General features: G+C 42.9%; 1 protein-coding gene across 8 annotated transcripts in view; it reads right to left on the bottom strand.

The window, feature by feature from the left end:
* LOC311031904 (pleckstrin homology domain-containing family A member 5-like) overlaps positions 1-19,173 on the bottom strand; it is a 178,729-nt gene that overhangs the window by 17,687 nt on the left and 141,869 nt on the right. For 2 of the 8 annotated variants that reach the window (XM_084038467.1, XM_084038463.1), the window contains exons 12-22: positions 18,517-18,746; positions 17,151-17,234; positions 13,842-13,961; positions 11,245-11,298; positions 9,508-9,588; positions 2,954-3,016; positions 2,782-2,862; positions 2,525-2,677; positions 732-833; positions 548-656; positions 77-120 (exon numbers count right to left, since the gene is read on the bottom strand). In XM_084038467.1, the coding sequence (XP_083894593.1) occupies positions 77-120; positions 548-656; positions 732-833; positions 2,525-2,677; positions 2,782-2,862; positions 2,954-3,016; positions 9,508-9,588; positions 11,245-11,298; positions 13,842-13,961; positions 17,151-17,234; positions 18,517-18,746 (1,121 nt within the window). The remainder of the gene's footprint in view (positions 1-76; positions 121-547; positions 657-731; positions 834-2,524; positions 2,678-2,781; positions 2,863-2,953; positions 3,017-9,507; positions 9,589-11,244; positions 11,299-13,841; positions 13,962-17,150; positions 17,235-18,516; positions 18,747-19,173) is intronic. The other 6 variants (XM_084038470.1, XM_084038469.1, XM_084038465.1 and 3 more) reach the window with 5 other exon arrangements.

Raw genomic sequence — 19,173 nt, forward strand, 5'->3', positions numbered from 1 at the left:
AACTGGAGTCCGAAACTAAACCGGTTCAGTCAGAGTTAGTACGCCGCAATGTGAAATGGACGGTACGTTGTCTAACCTCATTCTTCTGTGAACTGGAGAGCGGCTTGGAACCAGGTAAACCTGTGAAAATGGAGAGAAACATAACACAGAGCTTTTGTAGTCATGTACAGATAGACATGAAAGGAATCTGAGAATGTGACTTGAAGAGTAACTAAACCCCAGAGTTTTGGCTGAGGTGGCCCTTTACATAATGATTACGACAATTACTGCTCACACTAATCACTTGCTGATTGCTATCATGCTGGCTATTGTTATGATATTCTGTGGTTAGCTAAGTGCTGTAAAGGTCTATTATAGTGATCAAATACAGTCTAAACTCTTACGAAATTGTATGCGAGTGATACGCTTATTAAAGGGTTGGGGCAACATGTAGAGTTCAAATACTTTGCACGTAATGTCAAGAATTGGACCTGAATGCATCAATAACATCACAAAACGCCAGATACATTGTATTTCAGTTTCTCTTCAAGAGTTATCGGTGACTCACTGCTGTCAGAGCTCCGCTGTGGCTTGTTTTTGGCCAGAGCCTCCATCACATCCTGGATCCTCCACAGCTCCTTCTGGATCTGGATGTGCTGCTGGCTAGGAGGCTCTGTCTGAGGACACACACATCCATGCAGTTCAACATTTGATCACCCCCGAATGTGTATGTGTGTGTGTGTGTGTGTTACCTGTGGGCTGCCCAGGGCCTCCAGCTGCTCCAGCAGGTTGGACTTGGCTAGAGTGACATCTGCCCCCAACCTGTCGTACTCCCTCCAAGAACGCTCCAACTCCTGAAAACCACAGGGGGGGTCATTGGACTGTGTGTGTGTGTGTGTGTGTTTACGGTGCACTTCTACTTCCCAAATGGAATTATTTCTACCGGGCTCCTTACTTTCCATTTATCTCACTTATATCTTGGTATATGACAAAAAAGTCCTCTGTGCGTGCACTCAATGGCTCTTGCGCGCACTCTGCGCAGCGCTAATTTGCGAGCATGTAGCTTGTCCTTAGGATCCAAAGGGGGGTGAAGTTAGAAGCGACCAAGCACTTCCACGTTGTCCCTATTTAAATACGGTTACGTGAGTAGTTACACGACCCAAGTTTGGTTACACAAAATGAAACATGCCAATTTTTCTAAGCGGATAACAAGGATAACTATATAGTATGGCGGAATAACAACTGGAAGCACTTCGACGTCGGCGCAGTAATATCATCACTCAAAACATGACGGGACTATATACCTTCTGCTTGTTTTCACAACCCTGTACGATGCACGTTATAACCATGATGTTTGATTGTTCACAAACTATCTTACTACAACCTGATGCTTCCTCAACTGTGCACAAACTACTACAGGTAGTGCAGGCGACGGCGTGCAGGTCACGTAGGTTCTATTGACGGAAGTAAGAGGGGGAGCGGAGTGATGATATTACTGCGCCGACGTCGAAGTGCTTCCAGTTGTTATTCCGCCATACTATATAGTTATCCTTGTTATCCGCTTAGAAAAATTGGCATGTTTCATTTTGTGTAACCAAACTTGGGTCGTGTAACTACTCACGTAACCGTATTTAAATAGGGACAACGTGGAAGTGCTTGGTCGCTTCTAACTTCACCCCCCTTTGGATCTAAGGACAAGCTACATGCTAGCAAATTAGCGCTGCGCGGAGTGCGCGCAAGAGCCATTGAGTGCACGCACAGAGGAGAGGGAGGTATGTATCACCTCGTCTAACATCAGAGCAGAACATAGTTCAGTATGGAAATGCGGTGGTGTTTTCCTTTAAACTTAAATTTTCTCTGCTGGCCACCAGGGGGCAACTCCTCTCTGATTGTATTGAAGTCTGTGAGAAAATGGTCCTATTTCTCTCTTGATGTATTATCTCAGTAAACATTGTAAACATGAGTTTATGGTCTCGAGCTCTAGTTTCAAGTCTTCTTCAATCCAGCATGATGTTCATTTAGTACATTATGGTCCATTTAGAGTCCACCAGACCAGAAAGCAGGGGATGCTTTAGGGGCGGGGCTTACCTGCTGATTGACAGGTAACTACCACAGCATCGCTACCCTGCTACTTTTACTACCTACTGAAGATGACTTAAACACAGTAAAGTTGACCTTGAATTATGAAGCTAACTTTGATAACAGCGTCACACCAGAATCCAGATGGATCCAGATCCAGTAAGGGTGCTGCTCGGGGTACCACTCTTCCATTTGTGTGTCAGATCCACCCGTTGCTCCTCCACAGACCAAATATTGTCATTCCTTCTGTTGTTGGGTCTTAAATGCAGCCTCCAAAGGATGTGGCTGCTGAAATAATCCAAAGCTAATTTGTAGAGAAATTCTTTGAATTTAGGTGTCAAGATGAGGACCTGAACCACCAACAACACTACTCAATACTCAATAGAACAACTGGTATTCAGCTGAGCAGTTTGGGGGTGTCGTTCCTCTGAGCCTCCTCAGTGATGTGTGTGTTTGGGGGTCTCACAGCGGTGACTCTGGACAGCTCTCTGCAGGTGCTGAGGAGGCCGTTCTGCAGGACGTCTCTCTGCTGGACCAGACTCTGCGTGGCGGCGGCGTCCGAGCCGCTCTGGTCACTCAGCTCCTGACTGGCTGACAGCAGGGCCGTCTCCAGAGTGTGCTGCCACACAACACACACAAATACGTATCATGCACCCAAGTCAACACAAAGACACATCAATGAATACACATACACACACACACACACACACTGAGAAGCGGTACCTTCTCTCTGTGCAGCTGTTGCAGTTTCTCCTCCTGCATCCTCACCGCCTTGTCCTGCTCACACAGCCGGCTCAGCTTAGTCTGACACACACACACACACACACACACGGACATGAAGGCAACCTCCTGTGGAACGTGTTATTTATTTCACCGAGAGCTGGGCCCGTCTTACGTCTATGTCAGCCTCCTCTGTGCGCTGGATGAACGAGCCCTCTTTGAAGTTGTCTGGACTGATCTGAAACCAGGAGAAAGACAGAAGATGGCAACAACAACACATCTGTTAGGCCGAGATCTGAGTTAGTTATCCTCCAAAATGCTATTTTATGCAATTTGGGGGGGAAACAGTGATCTTATTATTTACACATTCTTTCCTAATGCATAGATGCAGTGGGTCAAAGTGTGGCAAAGATATGACTGATCTGAAATGTTCTCATAAAATAGGCATGATATGAACTGTTTATTTTTGGCTGGACCACAGAGGGCTGACTAAGTAAGTAAGTAAGTGATTAAAGTTGCACCATTGGTCAGTTGAGTGTACTACATCACGAATCACGGTTTATTAGTCTGAAAGTTACATCCCCAACAGCAGCTGTAGCCAGCATCTAAACCAGGGACGGGCAGTCGGTTTACAAAAATCTTAAAATGATTGGTATTACAGTCGGAAATGAGCAGGTCATTTGGACCAGACCCCAACAGTAATTCATACTACCCACCGGTAGAGGGCACCCTCCCCCCCCAATGATAAAAGGCCTGAAGCCAAATGCATAGGTCTGGTGTTGACTTGGTGGGCGTTCTCTTCTACCGGAGACATGAGTAACATGAGACAGGCAAGCTAGTGTTTAGTGTGCCGGGAAACAGAATCGGCTATGAAGGATTTCAATGTGAGTCGCCACTACAACACATATGAAGTACACCGGAGCTGCCAGAGCTGCTATAGACGCTGACCTGAAAGAAAAAAATACACCAACAACAAGGCCATGACTCCACAGGAATCATCTCCCAAGGCATCTTATGCTGTTTCCCCTCGTGCCTGCTAAAGCAATGAAGCCTATGTCCGATGGCGAGATGGTGAAGCGATGTGCAGTAGAGATGGCTTTTGGAACGATTTAGAACGATCTCTAGGTCCCGACTTACATCGATGCAAAGAGGGTTAGTGTTTTAACTATACAGAAATGAAGGCCATATTTCTAACTTATAGAATACCAATAGAATTATAATGTGTTTTATTATCATTTTTTGTTTGCATTGGTTGGTTGCAGGGACCTCAGGTGTCACTGTGTCCATTGTTTCTTTCACCCAAACCTTCTTAACTGGATCCATAAACTGCTTCAGGTGATTGAAATGCTCGATCAGCCAATCGACTGAGGCCATTGTGGTTTTTATACACCTAGGAGTAGGCCTGAGACACATGTGATTCGGTGGGTTTTCATTCTCTCACTGATGAGGATTCTGTGTCTGAATCCTGTCCTCTGTCTTGTGGTGTCCCGCATGGTTCGCACCTGGGATCTCTATTCTCTTTATGTTAGTTGACAGATCATAAATACATCGATGCTTATCATTTATTTTGATTGTTTATTTAGGGGTTCATTTCACTTAAGTCATGAACTTTTGTGTCATTAATAGAATTATTTATATATATATATATATATATATATATATATATATACACATACATATTGTATGCATATGTAAATAAGTCAACCATAGGAGAAACAATATACAATTTTATTCCAACTGCTTTTACATTTTAAAAATAAAGCCATATTTTTTTAATTCTTTATATTTATTTCTGTTATTGGTGTTTTGTATAGTATATAAGTGAGTATAAAATATATAGTATAAAAGTTATTAATTTAGTTTTAGTTAGTTTAGTTTTCAATGTTAAGGTTATGAATGGGTTAACTGGGATTGGACATGGAGTTGGTGCGGGAAAGCCAGTCGGGTATCACTTCGTCTATTAATGTTCACGGTTCCAGTCGTGGTTGTGGTTGACAGCATCGGGGGTAAATCCAGTAATTCTACAACAGACTTATGCTAACTCACAGTAATTATGGAGAACCTAATAACTGTTACTGTAACTGTACAATGAAATCCTTCTGTGTGGTCTTTTTAAAGCAGCAGCATTATATAACAGAACAGCTTCTTACATAGAACATAAACTGAGTGGGACCAAGAACCAAGAACGGCTGTCGGCTCAGGCGGACGCGATGGACGAGGCAGACTGTTTGTCTGAAATCTCAGAGGCTTTTATCACTTAACTCCAGACTAACAACTTTGACATAGCACATTATATTCTGTTCCATGAAGTACAGCTGAGAGACGATGGTACGAACCCACAAACTCTTCTTCAAGTGCACACTATTCTATTTAACGGCAGACAGGACAAAAGGCAGCCTGCTCTCCTACAAAGTTCCAACACAACTAAATGTGAATTATGTTTTGAGGGAAATGTATTTTGTTGTGGTTTATGTTTGGTCTTCATGTGTCAAAAATGAGTTTCAAAGGAGTTTGGAGGAGGTCTGGGTGGTGGCCGGATCAGAAAACAGGACTTTAACCAAGAGACTGAGACTGTCACCCGTTAGAACCAAGTAGTTCTGTTGTGTTTTGTTTCAATTTCGCATTCATTTGAAGCCAAAAGATGTTTTCACTGAACATAACTATGTAGTTCTGTTGCCTAAACCTATGTCATTTGTAGCATTGTGTTTTTTTGTTTTGACATACCTTGTCTGTTTCCCTTGAAACATAATTGAGAGTTATTTTACGTACAAGTTGCAATTGTTAAAATAGTGTTGTTAAATTTGAGAATGCTTTCGTTAGTTAGGATCCTGCAGGTCCAGATGTGATGCACTGACAGTTTTACAGTGAAGGCATCACTCTGCAAACCGGACACAGCAATGAAACAAACCTCCTGCTGCTGCAAAGCACTGAGCCCACATGAAAGGCATCACACGTGAGAAATCCCTCGATGACCTCATAGAAACTGGAGGAAGTCATTTGGGGAAATTGATTTCTTCCCTTTCTTTCCATGATTGAGGTGATGGGATCGATCTAACGGTGGTGTTTAGCATAGACAACAAAAGATTGAAGAGAGGACAGAATCATGCATGCTTCCATCATCAGCCTGCAGGGGGGATCTGTACATCTCATTTTGAAAAGCAACAGGGATTCTCCCTCTGCTAATGACCAGGGGCCTCATTTATAAAACTGTGCGTAGGATCCTTACTAAAAGTTTACATACGCCAAAAAGCCAAAGTTTGTGTGCGCCAAAAAAAAATCTGATTTATAAAACTGTGCGCACGCAAGCTGGACGCAATGTTTCCTTTATAAATCACAGGATCACCTACAAGTGTGCGTACCTGAATCCCGCCCTGTACACGCCCACATTTTACTATATTAATGAGCCGGCATGCAATCGTTTCCGTGTGGTGAATCACGGCGACAGGTCAGAAAAAAGCAAAGAAACATAACTTTTCAGAAACGGAGAAAGAGACACTTGTTGGGGAGGTGGAGGCCCGGACAATAATTTAATTTAGTGGTCACAGCAGCGGGATCACGAATAAAAAGAAGCAGTGCGAGGGGCAACACATTGCTGCTGCTGTCAACGGCGTCAGTGGGACGGTGGCAGAGGTAAATTACATCTTTCTGCTCCTTTACCAACATGTATTTGATATATTGCTAGAGTATTTGAGGAAGTTTGATTTTGATGTGACGTGGATTGTGTCTGAAAAGGAGGGAGACACAGACGCGACTGAGACCAGAGGGATAAGGGTGAATAGATTTTAAACTTTGATTGTATATAAAACAAAACGTTAAATAGTTTCTGTCCTTCCAGAGTCTGCAGCGTTGGGCTCAGAGGAGGGTGACGGTGAGGAGGATGCCGTCCTGCAACTTCAGCGAGACACAATCACCGCCATCAACAACGTTGCAGATGAGACAGCAAACGCGCACTGTGATTAATAAAATAATACGTTTACAATGAACATTGATTGTTGTCTTCCTTATATTACAAACGCATAACATCCTCACGGATTCTTGCGCCCTGTTGATACCCCTCCAGTCGGGCAGGGGGCCGTGGCTCGGGGTCATCGATACATTTGCGCTCTCCACGCTCCACGACTGAGCGCGCACGAGCGTGCCACTCATTATAGCGCATTTCCTCTGCGCTCTGGTGGTTTAAAAACGAGGATAAGTGTAACAATTATACGATGGCTTAATGGCTGTATGTATGTGTGTTGATGATATATGCACATAAATAAGGAGAATATTTCAAAAACATTTCTGGAGTTCATCATGATAACGCAGATCTAACGTATGATATGGAGTGTAATTAAATGTGTGCGAGTCATCAAAAATATATAGTCCTTCTCACGTTTACTGCTGATTCCCTCCAGTCTCCAGAATGTGCGTACCGGTACGCATGCCTCAGAGTTTGCTTACGGGTACGCACACTTTCCCGTCAGGTTTGGTTTTTATAGATCACAACATTTGCGTGGAAAGTGGCGTACGCACGTTTCCAACGCAAGCTTTATAAATGAGGCCCCTGAACTGCTTGTGCTGGCTTTTGTCAGTCTGAACCTCTGAGCACAAACTCAAACTGAGCAGACTCAAATTGAGAGATTACATTTTTTGGCAAACGATCTGTCTGTCAGGCTGAACCCCTGGAGGTAGACTGTAGGTAATTTAAAGAGGAAATGATAAGAACCATTATAAGCAGAATTTGGCTGAACTCAAAAAGCCATAGAATGTGTAAATCACATGTTGTCTTAAATGGTCATGTGTATTGCTCCTTATAGAGAAGCAATACCTTCAAAGCTGACTTTCTTCCCTCGTGCAGACCCACGGGAGGGTTGCAGCTGTTGTAGCCACATTGTCAAAAATGGTGGCAAGCCAAAAGGTGCATGATGGGCCTTACTTGACTTGCAGACCAAGTCACTTGGAATTTGTTTTGCTCTCTCAAATCGTTTTATCGTCAATTTACTTCCGTACTGTGACAAGTGTTTCTTTCATCCAAACACAAACAATGTCAGTTCAAAGATATTATGGGCGGCGTCCTGGACAATGTCACAGTAGGGTTGCCAGATTTTTCTGTACTTTCCAAGAGACTGGTAGTGATATATGTGCTCACTCACTGTATCTGGCATCTGCACTGAAGTTCTAGAACATTGTTTGTCAAGAAATTATTCCAGCACGTAACCCCGTCTGAAACAACAAATGTCTGTTTTGTGGACAACCAAAATACAATCTGTTAATTAGTCAGCTTTCCAGGCCATGTTTTTTTTTTTTTTTTTGGCCAGATGTTTGCATCTGCTTGGAGTCTTTATGCTAAGCTAAGCTAACCATGTCCACTCTCGCACTTGGAAAGAAATGTGTATTTAAATAATGATCATTATTATCCACAGAACATCTGACAAAGTGAACGTTTAAGACAAACACATGATTTCAGTGCACATTGGTGTATGGAGAGACATCCATGGTTATGTAGATTATAGCATAAGCCATGTGCGGTTCAGGTCACGCCACAGAAAGCAATGAGATGAGATGGACTGAAAGCAAAAACAACTTCATATAGGCTACACTTTAAAATGTGATGATGATGTCTGGAAATATCTGCTGATTTCTAACTGCTTTATGAACAGTAGTGAAACGAGACATTGATAGTGAGATGGAAGACGTGGATTCACTTGGCTACCAGGGCAAAGGTCTGGTTTGAGTCTGCTCCACATACAGTCAAGGTTTCAATGAAAGAATTCATTTAGAAACAACATGGGCATCCGTTTTGAGAACACAAACCCCAAACTTACTAAAGTTGTGGATACGTGTAACTTATATACTCTATGTGATATTCTTAAGTCGAAGTACACTGGAAAGTAGTTCACGTTAAACAAGAAACTCCAAATATTGGCGCTTCAAAAGTCACTAAACTGATTGGTGAAGAGTATTAGTGAAGAGTCGCTCTTACTCTTTCACTTAGCCTGTAAACCACTTATGCTAATTGCTAATGCTAATCGCTACCATACATATCATCCTTGCAAATGTTTACAAGATTTTAAACTGTATTGTGTCACTATAACATACCTTTACAATATATTATATATTGGATACAATAGATTATATTATATTATAAACTAATGTAAAGGGCCAGGGGCACCAGATGCCACTGTAGAGCGATGTGCTCAATAATTTTGTAGTACCTCCAGAGTCCGTCAATACAAACGTTTACATAATTATTATTAATTATTATTATTAAGAGGCCCCTGATTGGTCGAGGCCCCTGGCTGAAGACCAGGTAGGCCCGTGCATTAAGGGACCTCTGTAAAGGGCCATCATGAATAGTAAGTAAACAACTGTAAAGTCCAGCTACATGTTAAAGTAACAGACCGAGCCCAGCAGGTCACATGTAGGAAAGCTCCTTTAATAACACTCATTCACCAGTTTTATAATGTTCTGATGGTTTAATCTCAAATCCACAGAGAAGGAAGAGAAAACAGGCCTGTGATTGTTGGACCATGTTGATACTTTTTTCACCTTCTAGAGGGTTATTTGACTTGAGTCCAAAAGTCTGGGGTTTAGTAACTCGATGATTGTGAAAAGCTTTACAGATGGTTGAACTGAAAGCTCCACGATCTCCCTGATGTTTTGACCCAAAAAAGAGTGATATACAGGATGTCAAAAGACAAGTGGACTGTCTGGACCCTCACTCAAGCCAGAACCTGCCGAGGACCTTACTTGCTGATAGAGTTGCGGCCTCGGTGCCGAGTTCTCGATCATAGTGTGAATCATGAAGATTAGAGGCTCATTCTCCTTCGTCTAGCGGAGCGCCAAGGAGAGAGAGGATACAGTGGTGTAATAACACAGCAGTACCAGTTGCTTCAAGTGTTAATGGCTGATATCCACAAGCTGGAATGGGACTAACCCTCCTCATTAAACAGGATAAACACCACTCAGTTGACAGTTTACTGCTCCCTGACTTACTATTTAACACTTAATCATCGACACTTACTCATCTGGCACACTGTATATTAAAGGACCATTCCTGTGTTTTTGCAGAAGCCAATTTATTACAAAACCTATACTTGTATTGACAATGAGCATTTTCCAAAGCACTGATTGGAAGTTGGGATAATTTTTTAAGAAAAGGGTTTAGAGCATGGTAGCCTAGCATGTTAAAGTGGTACCCTTGTGTGTTAACATGGTAGCCTAGCATGGTAACGTGGTAGCCTAGTGTGGTAACGTGGTAGCCCTGCGTGATAATGTGGCAGCCTACTGTGGTAACATGGTAGCCTAGCATGGTAACATGGTAGCCTAGTGTGGTTATGTGGTAGCCTAGTGTGGTAACGTGGTAGCCGCGTGTGGTTACATGGTAGCCTAGTGTAGTAACATTGTAGCGTAGTGTGGTATCGTGGTAGCCTAGCATGGAAATGTGTTAGCCTAGCATGGTAATGTGGTAGCGGCAGTAACGAGGTAGCAACCTCTCAATCACAAGGTTGCCACACCCTGAAGCATACCCTACGTTATGGTCTATTTGACTCTAAATGCTCTGTTTCACCTGTAACCACAACCAACAGTCGCTACTTCTGCATTTTACTTTGTCACCGCCTTTTTTTATGTAAATATATTTATCAGTAAAATAATTGTGAGAAATATATTTTCATGGTTCAGTCACTACAGCAGCTGCCTCACAGTCTCAGGTTGTACCTGCAAGACTCAGATTTCCGTCTTTGATCAGAGTCTGTAATGTGAAACTATCAGATTTCCACATTGTTTTAGACATAAAAAGTGTTCGTCCTTGTCATAGTTGAGTTACAACTTAGTTAGCCGACTTCACTTACAGTGTGTCATTCCATCACACTGCTCTATTCCATCAGGGTTAGTTTTGAAGTTTACTCTGTAAAGGTTTACAGATTGCCATGTAGCTGTCCTGTGAGATCTGGTGAATCTAATCACTTAAGTAGGCAGCATCGACTGCTGGAACCAATCTGAGGTCTCTGTGGGATGATTTTCATGGCACACTGAACTCGAATGAGTCCAATAGCTACCTGCAGGTCAGCTTATTTAGAAAAGCATGGTATGCTTTGGAAAATGGTTAGCAGCAACGTAGTAAAAGAGCTCAAATAGGAAAAACACCAGTATGGTCCTCGGTCTCACTGACATGACCTAAATCAATGCAGAGAAACCTTTAGAAACCGGGCTTAAGAGTTAATCCTGCTAAGTTCAAGTCTCAAAAGCAGTTTGTTTCAAACTCGGTGGGTAGTTTGTTCACATTCAATTATTCTAAATAAGTAAACAGGCAAAGAGCTAAAGAAGAAAAGACAAAGTCTGAAACAGAGAGGACATGCATAAGAGAAACAATGTTAAACAACACATGCTAGCTTCCGCTTCAGGTTAAGGAGCTGGATTTAAAAAAAAAAAAAAAAAACTTCTTTTGGATTTAGCAGAGACGAGAGTAAACTGGCATGTCCTCACCTGGCTCTCCAGGTAAACAAGGTTCCTTTGGAGGTGATGAGAAAGAACATCAGTCTGCAACAGCCACAGAGAAGGAAGAGAAGAAGAAGGAGAAGTGACAGAAGTGACAGGAGAGGATGGAACAACGGCGTCAATGGCACAGTTCAGCAGGAAGTAAGAGATCATGAAGAGCAAGGCAGAGAATGTGATGACAGAGAGCAACTAGCTGTCTGTCTGTCTGTCTGTCTGTCTGTCTGTCTGTCTGTCTGTCTGTCTGCCTGCCTGCCTGCCTGCCTGCCTGCCTGTCTGGCTGGCTGCCTGCCTGGCTGCCTGCCTGTCTATGGAAGCATACAAACCTTAACCATTGTATATAATAATAATAATAATAACTATAACTAACGCGGCTATGATGAATTTCCCAAAAGTTAGAAAGAGTCCAGTTAGTTGAGAAAAAAGTTGAATTCATACATACATATGATGTAGATACACGTCTGGACAAAGATCTCAGACCTTTTTTCCTGGAATCTGCTGGAACCACTGTCCCAGTTTGCGGGTTACAACCCAAGTTCTCCGACACCATCGGTGCCACTGATGCCTTTACTGTCCACATCTTTTCTAGCTCCGCTTTCAGCCCTTGGTCTTTTTGAGCTTCTCCTGTTCCTTCTACTTGATATAGCTGTTGCTTGGTATAACTACATCTATCACTACTGCTGTTATTTGTCCACCACCAAGATGTCCGGTTAGTGACTCATTACCAGTTTTTCAGTCTGGATCTGGAAGTCCCACAGGATTACTACCAACTCCTTTCTGGGTCCTGCTCATGTATTGAGCCATGTGCCTAAATTAACCTGGCCTACTCATCTCAGATCCACTATCCACTGAGCATTGGTGTTATGTGTTGCCTCCTTCTCCCATATGTGTTTCCAGTATTGTTCAGTCTCAGCCCTGGGTGGGTCTGTTCTCAACATATTACCCTGCCACTGTCAGTACACTTTGATGGTTGGGTGGGAAGATCCTGATAATTCTCCTTGCTTCTACTTCTCTGGTGTACCTCTTCAGGCAGGTAGCCAGAGCTGTAAGTCTTTGTTTGGCAGTCTCCAGTGCCTCCAATATGGACAGTTTGGTGTACTTCCTAGGTAGTTCTTTCTGTAGCTCCGATAGCTGGATAACTTCCCTCCGTGTTGCCTTGATGTTGGCCTTCACCCTCCTTCTCTATGGGGGATACTTCCCCATCTGACTTGTGCTGTTCGCGTAATACCCAAGCAACTCAAGGACCACTGCTGCTGTACTGTATCAGCTTGTTGGTCTCGGTTATGGTAGCAGTAGGGATAGCACTCAAAGGGTATTTTCAATTTATTTACATTATATGTATAGTGTCATATCGTAACAAAAGTACACATTTCACATAGAGCAGGACTATAACACGCTCATGTTTTTTAAAATCAATGACAACTTTATCACTTAGCCGTGGAAATCGACCCACAGGGGTTACGGGAATCCAGCTCGCTTCTGATCTTCAATCTCAGGTGAGCTGCCCTTGTGTTCAGGCTATCTGCTGTTTTGGGGGCTTAGAACCTAATCAGACAGACCTTGTTGGCCTAGGCTACGTCCCAGGCAGTATGACTCTCATATTTGTGGTTTCACCCATGTTTGTGGAGTTAGGCAGATAGCATCAAGGGTCTTGCCAATGGATCCACCCTGGATTTCTTTGCCATGCCGTAACCAGGAAAGAAATCCAGTGACACACTTCACACCTACTGTACATGCATAATTAAATAACTTATTCTTGACCCTCTATGTCAATAAAACACAGCTCACTCAGTGTGTACAAAAAAGAGAGAACAGATGACATGCTGTTGGATGATCAGCTCCTGTTCATCCACAGAGACCTCAAGCCACCATGCCCACAATTCCCCAACAAAAACAACACACCCACCACCCAGCATACATCAATGCTTCAACAATACTCCAAAATGAAATTGAATCTGTGGTGTTCATGTAGCCAAATGATAGATTTGACACAATTTACAACATCACCTACAAGTAGTCAAAACATGTCATGTGACTGGGTGGTCAAGGCTTCCCTACAGTTGACTGAGATGTCCAATAATGTCTTCTTTATCTTGCTCATTGATGCCTCTCTGTTTACGTTTTATATCAATAAAAAATTCAATTAAACAAAACAAAAAAGACACAAATTTAGCAGAGATACAGGTTAAACATATACGCTCTCACTAAGCTGTTCTTTCAGAAAAATGTGCAACATCACCCCAAGTGATGTCTGTCCCTAACTTGTGATACCTGCAGTAACCTTGTGAATGGGATATATATTCATATATTATAATATGTTATATTCAATATTTCAGTCTGGACTAAATTTGGTGGACCATTCGACTTTAGCTTAATACCGTGAGTCATCGTGAGTACACAGTTTCTAGCTCATAGAATCTCTCAGAACACACAGAAAGCAATTTCATTGGGAGAAAACCAGCCGTTTCATGCAAGGAGCCTACGCTTGTGAAATACACATAAACACACAGAATAGGACATTTTCACTGATTGGTTGCAAAAAGCACAAATGCGTGCATGCACACACATACTGGAAAGACTGTGCTGACCTTAGCGTTGGGTCCCTCCATACCAAGGGCCATTAGCTGAGCTACTGTGTGTTCCCGTAGGTTGTTGAGCTCCGCCTGCTGCCGGCGGAGCTTGATCAGGAGCAGGGTCAGCTCCTCGGGCTGCAACCAGCAACACACAGAGGAGAGGAGAAGAGCTGCCTCACCAACCACACCAACAACACCTGTCCACTGATTAAAGAGAGCCTTCTACAGCCAACGTCATCATATATATTGGTCCTCATGTCAGCGGTAGAATGGTTTTGCCAACCAGACAAGTTAGAAGATTTAAACATTGAAATAAAACACTTAGAAGAATCTCAATGTCTGTTGGTTGTCAGAATCAATATTCCAACAGACTCACAGGATCACAACAGTTTCAGAGCAACGGGTGTTTCAGTTGAACCAGTGACCGTGTTAACTGGGGACTTTCAGCTGGTAGAAACTTCAGTAAATTGTTGGAGTAGATAATAAACAGATGGATTTAAATACGATTGAAGGCTTTTATGAGGACTCCTACATGTTCTGTTGGTGTCGTCACTATGAGAAACCACGACGCACTTGTCACCAGTTAACACGGTCCCTGGTTAAACCCAAACACCTGCAGTGGTATTTCTAAACGCGATGACTATCACTGGACTGTTAGTAAAAGTCAAAAAGGTGTTTAATGTTCTGTACACGACCACAGAGAACGTAGTTGATCATCTAGAGACTTGATGCTCGTAATGTCTGGCTGGTGTAACATTACTCAACAAATACATGTTTATATGAACACTGAATATTGGTCTATTCAACACACTCACTAATTGCACACAGAAATGGAGAGTCTATAGGGTTGTTAACCATATCTGGTGGTTCTTGCATAGTTTGACAAGCTGTTACAATTCATTGTACTTCTGTTACCAAACTGCGTGAACACACTAATATACGCCATCATTGTTTAACTGTCAAAGGGTCCATTAATCAAGATGCAGTCACACTGGTGACTAGAGGAGAGGAACTACAGCCAGAACATTCTAACCCTTTAATCGTAAGCTGATGCATTTCTTTTCAATCTGGAGGCAGGAGTATGATATGCTGATGACTATGTTGCTTCTGTTCAACTTCTACAGCACACATGCCAGTTCCCAGCCTCACATTTGTTCTATGGACATTGAATGTTGTGTGTCAGTCCATCTTTATTGATTCAGCAAATCTCATTGATCAAGATCTCTTCTGCAAGAGAGACCTGAGAGGAAATAACTTAGAAACAGTGCGAGCAGAAACCATCCTTCAATCCATCCCCCGAGCAATGTTCTACCGTATGCTGCAGGGTTGAAGGGATATAACTTATATAACAGATTCATTTAAGAAAGCCTGTGTGGAGGATTTGGAACTGAAATCACAGGCTTGTGAGACCCCAAACCACTATTTTCAGCTAAAACCAAAGTATCTGAGTATTTTGTAGTGTTGCTGATTTATTCAGGTGCAAATCTTGACATTTAAGTGCAAAGTATTTGAATTCACATTGTGTTATAAATACACATAGATACTGCCCCCTACTAGTGGAAACTCATTCCACCATCATCTAATGCAAATTAATTTAGCTATATGGCTAATATAGAGTTTAGTCCGTCACCATCACTTTTCATGTGGTGCTTTTTATCTTCTGTAACTGTAGCATGGAATGAACAAGCTAGCCAGCCAACTAGCCAGCACCCAAATGAGTGAATTGAAATAACTTAATGCTTCACACACTCTTGTGACAATATAGGAAAACCCATTCCTATCACCAGATACGTACTTAGTCAATAACATTAATTCACCAGATTTTAGAATGTTCCAACGGTTTAATTTCAAGTCCACAGAAGAAAAATAAAGCCTGAGCTTTTCCATGAATCTCCAGGCATTTGAGCCAATTGGCTCTGAGTTTTAGTTCCTCATATGTTACAAGTAAGCAATTGCCTATTAATGATACCTGTGTGGACTGCACTTTTACCCAGAAAGCTTCTGCTACAATCCTTCCAATCGGAAAGGATTCCTAGTTTTGTCATGAGGCTAAGTGAGCTCGGAAATGTGAGAGGATTCAATAACTGTGTCCCAAGTCAGCGTCTATCCTTCAGAGGAGGCTACCTTTGCCATCTATGTCTACTGCATCCTTCGCGGTCTACGTCTGCCGGATCCTTTGCGGCCTATGTCTGCTGCATCCTTCGCGGTCTACGTCTGCCGGATCCTTTGCGGCCTATGTCTGCTGCATCCTTCGCGGTCTACGTCTGCCGGATCCTTTGCGACCTATGTCTGCTGCATCCGTCGTGGTCTACGTCTGCCGCATCCGTTGCAGTCTACATCTGCCACATCCGTCACGGTCTACATCTGCCGCATCCGTCGCGGTCTACGTCTGCCGCATCCGCCGCGGGCCATGTTTGCCGCATCCATCGCGGTCTACGTTTGCCGCATCCATCGCAGTCTATGTTGCCACAACCTTTAAAGACCGCAAAGGCAGAACCAAGTCTCCTGGTCTACAGAGGATTCTATAGAGGATTTCCTGTTTGTGTCACCAGCGGTTCCTGTTGCTTAGGTACCAGCTGTGGCAGAAGGCAAAGAGCATACATAAAATGTAAAAATGGAGCCAGAGAACATATGTTATTCTTTCGATTTCATATCATGATGGAGGATATGCTTCATGATATATAGCAGGCTGAGTGTGTATTCTGCTGCTGATCTGCTCGTAGACGTGTTATTTAAAATCCAATCATCAATGGCTTGCACTGTATCGTGGGATAAGTTGGGCCCTGAAGGAACCATCATGGATTTGAACAAGTCTTTGACATAAGACAGCCTTGCCTCAGCCACGATGACGCATTGGGTCTTCAAGTGGAGCCTCCGGAGGATGGGCGCTGAATTGAGAGCACAGCTACTATACTATGTTGACCGGAGAGCAAACTTTCTTTAGAATGTGGCAGGCTTATATTGACCTCATGACTTCACCACTTTTTTTGTCATCTACTTTCACCTTTATTGTCAGTCTAAAATATCCACTGTGTCATCTCCCTTCCAGGATTTTCGGATGGACTGGTGCAAACAGAAACAAACAGGTGCCAGCAACACACACTCGTATCAATTCAAAGTGTTACTGCTTGTGTGTGCGTCATTCAGAGACAGTTGTATTATCGATCATTACATTGGTCCTGCTGAGACGAGTGGATGAAACAGCAATAAGAGGCAGCATCATTGTGTGTGTCAGTCAGGTTTAAAAGCTCTCAACTCCATTCACAGTGTAGTTAGTGGGTGTCACGGTCTGGAGGTGGAGGGAGGAGGTGGGCTGTTACTCACCGTCTTGCCTTGCAGAGACTGTGGCGTGATGGACGGAGGAGGGGCGGCGGCTGCGATGGATCGCCGGTCAGCTGTGTAGCCGTACTGTAGAGGAGAGTGATGAGAGAGGGTGAATTTAACCTCTTCGTTGAATTAGTTCAATTCGTTTCAAATTACTTCAAGCACCCTCAGAGACCTGGAGGGTGAACTCAATAGCTTATTTAAGTGTATGATTATGTAGAGTTTAAAGGTTGTATCAGCGATTCTGGGCCGAAACATAAATTATCACATTCATCTGTTTTTCCCTCACGATCCACTAGCTGCCTGCCTCATAAGCAGGCCTTCAAAAAAACGCGTCTCTCTAGGCAGCCTTGGCTCCGAGATCGCACACAAAAACAAATGGTACTACCAACACCTCAAAAGCAAAATAAACAGTGTTCCAACCAATCACAGACAAGGGGTGGGTGGCACGTTCATGAAAATGCGCGTCCATGATCATTTTCAAAACACGGGAGGGAGGGGCTAGCTGGCTTGATTTGGATCTCGCAACGGAAGTGAGGGCAACCAGAATCGCTGATACAACCTAGTTGTTTTTAGTCTTTATTTTCAGAATAATCTCATAGTGATGAAAGGATATACATATAGTTTTAGGATTATAGCATCATAGTCTGTAAAAAGAATATAGGCTACTTTAGAAAGAAGTATTTCTGTAAAACCTATTTGTCTTGTTTTTTTTACAGACACTGAATCCTCATTTTGCTGGAATAAATACAGAATAAATACATACAAAATACAGTTATTTGGGGAAGTTCATATTTATGTTGTCAGATTTCACTGTGACCCTTAAAACCAGTCATGGTTTATTGTTCTGTATACTTATTGACAGAAACACCACCAATCTACAGGACAGTAACTGGTGTAATTAAAGTACATTCATAGACCTGCAGCTTATCTAATGGAGAGAGGAATTAGATACGCTATCATTTTAAAACGCATTTACATCATCAGGTTCTTAGCATGCAGCTTTAATGTGTCTAAAAGTTAACATGACAGTAACTCTTGTTCAACACAAGAGAACAGAAGAAGACAATGTGTGTTGCTATCAACTTGTTACTAGCTGCACTTCTTCACTAGTTGTTGTGTAGTTCTAATACAAAGATTTTGTATGCTTCTCCTGCACCCCACCCCCTGTCTTTAAATCCTAGTGCTCTGTACTACTTACTATTTAATCAAACTTTAACCAATCTAGTTTTGGGGCAAGGGGGTCTGAATCTTTGGTGCATGAATTTGTTGCTGTGAGACCCTCTTGCAGGCTCATATGCGGCCCGGCAATGCAGCTCTTCTTTCACTTATTATTTGAGTGGGTCTCAAAAGTCATGCCCTCTACCTTGGTGAGGTGCGTCCTGTGCCAGTGGTCCTGCATCACGTCCTCCCTGAAGACGGGCGTGGACCCCTCGCTGCTCAGGTTGTGAGCCGCCTGCTGGCGAGGAGGGGAGAAGGTGCTGTAGAGAGCCAGGGAGCCGTGAGACGGCGAAGTGGGGATGGAGTGTGTCACGGCTTGCTCAGAGATGTTCACCATGGTCTTTGTACTGGGCAGGGTGCCATAATGACCCGCACCTGAAAGCACAAAACCAGCAGGACAGAAGACACAGGGGAGCAAGACGCTTTTACTGTGATGATCGTTAAATCAAATGATGACATGATAGAAATAAAACCGACTTAACTGTTTTCAGTCGTCATTTGACTACCAGAAAAGAAAAATGTGATTATTCATTAAACAAATTAATTGTGTTCAAATCATTGATGCAGCTCACTGGTAAGAGAGCAGAGGCTGCGTCGGACACAGATATCTGGCTAGCTAGCTAGGTATCCAGTTAGCTAGGTAGCTAGGTGTCTAGATAGCTAGATATCTACGCACCTAGGTAGCTAGTTAGCTCGGTAGGTAGATAGCTCATTAGCTAGCTAGCTAGATATCTTATTTAAGTAGTTAGCTAGGTAGCTAGTTAGCTAGGTGCCGCAACATCTTATCAGTCTGTGTCTGAGG

This window comes from Eutrigla gurnardus, assembly GCF_963514095.1.
Source record: "Eutrigla gurnardus genome assembly, chromosome: 21".
NCBI classification, from domain to species: domain Eukaryota; kingdom Metazoa; phylum Chordata; class Actinopteri; order Perciformes; family Triglidae; genus Eutrigla; species Eutrigla gurnardus.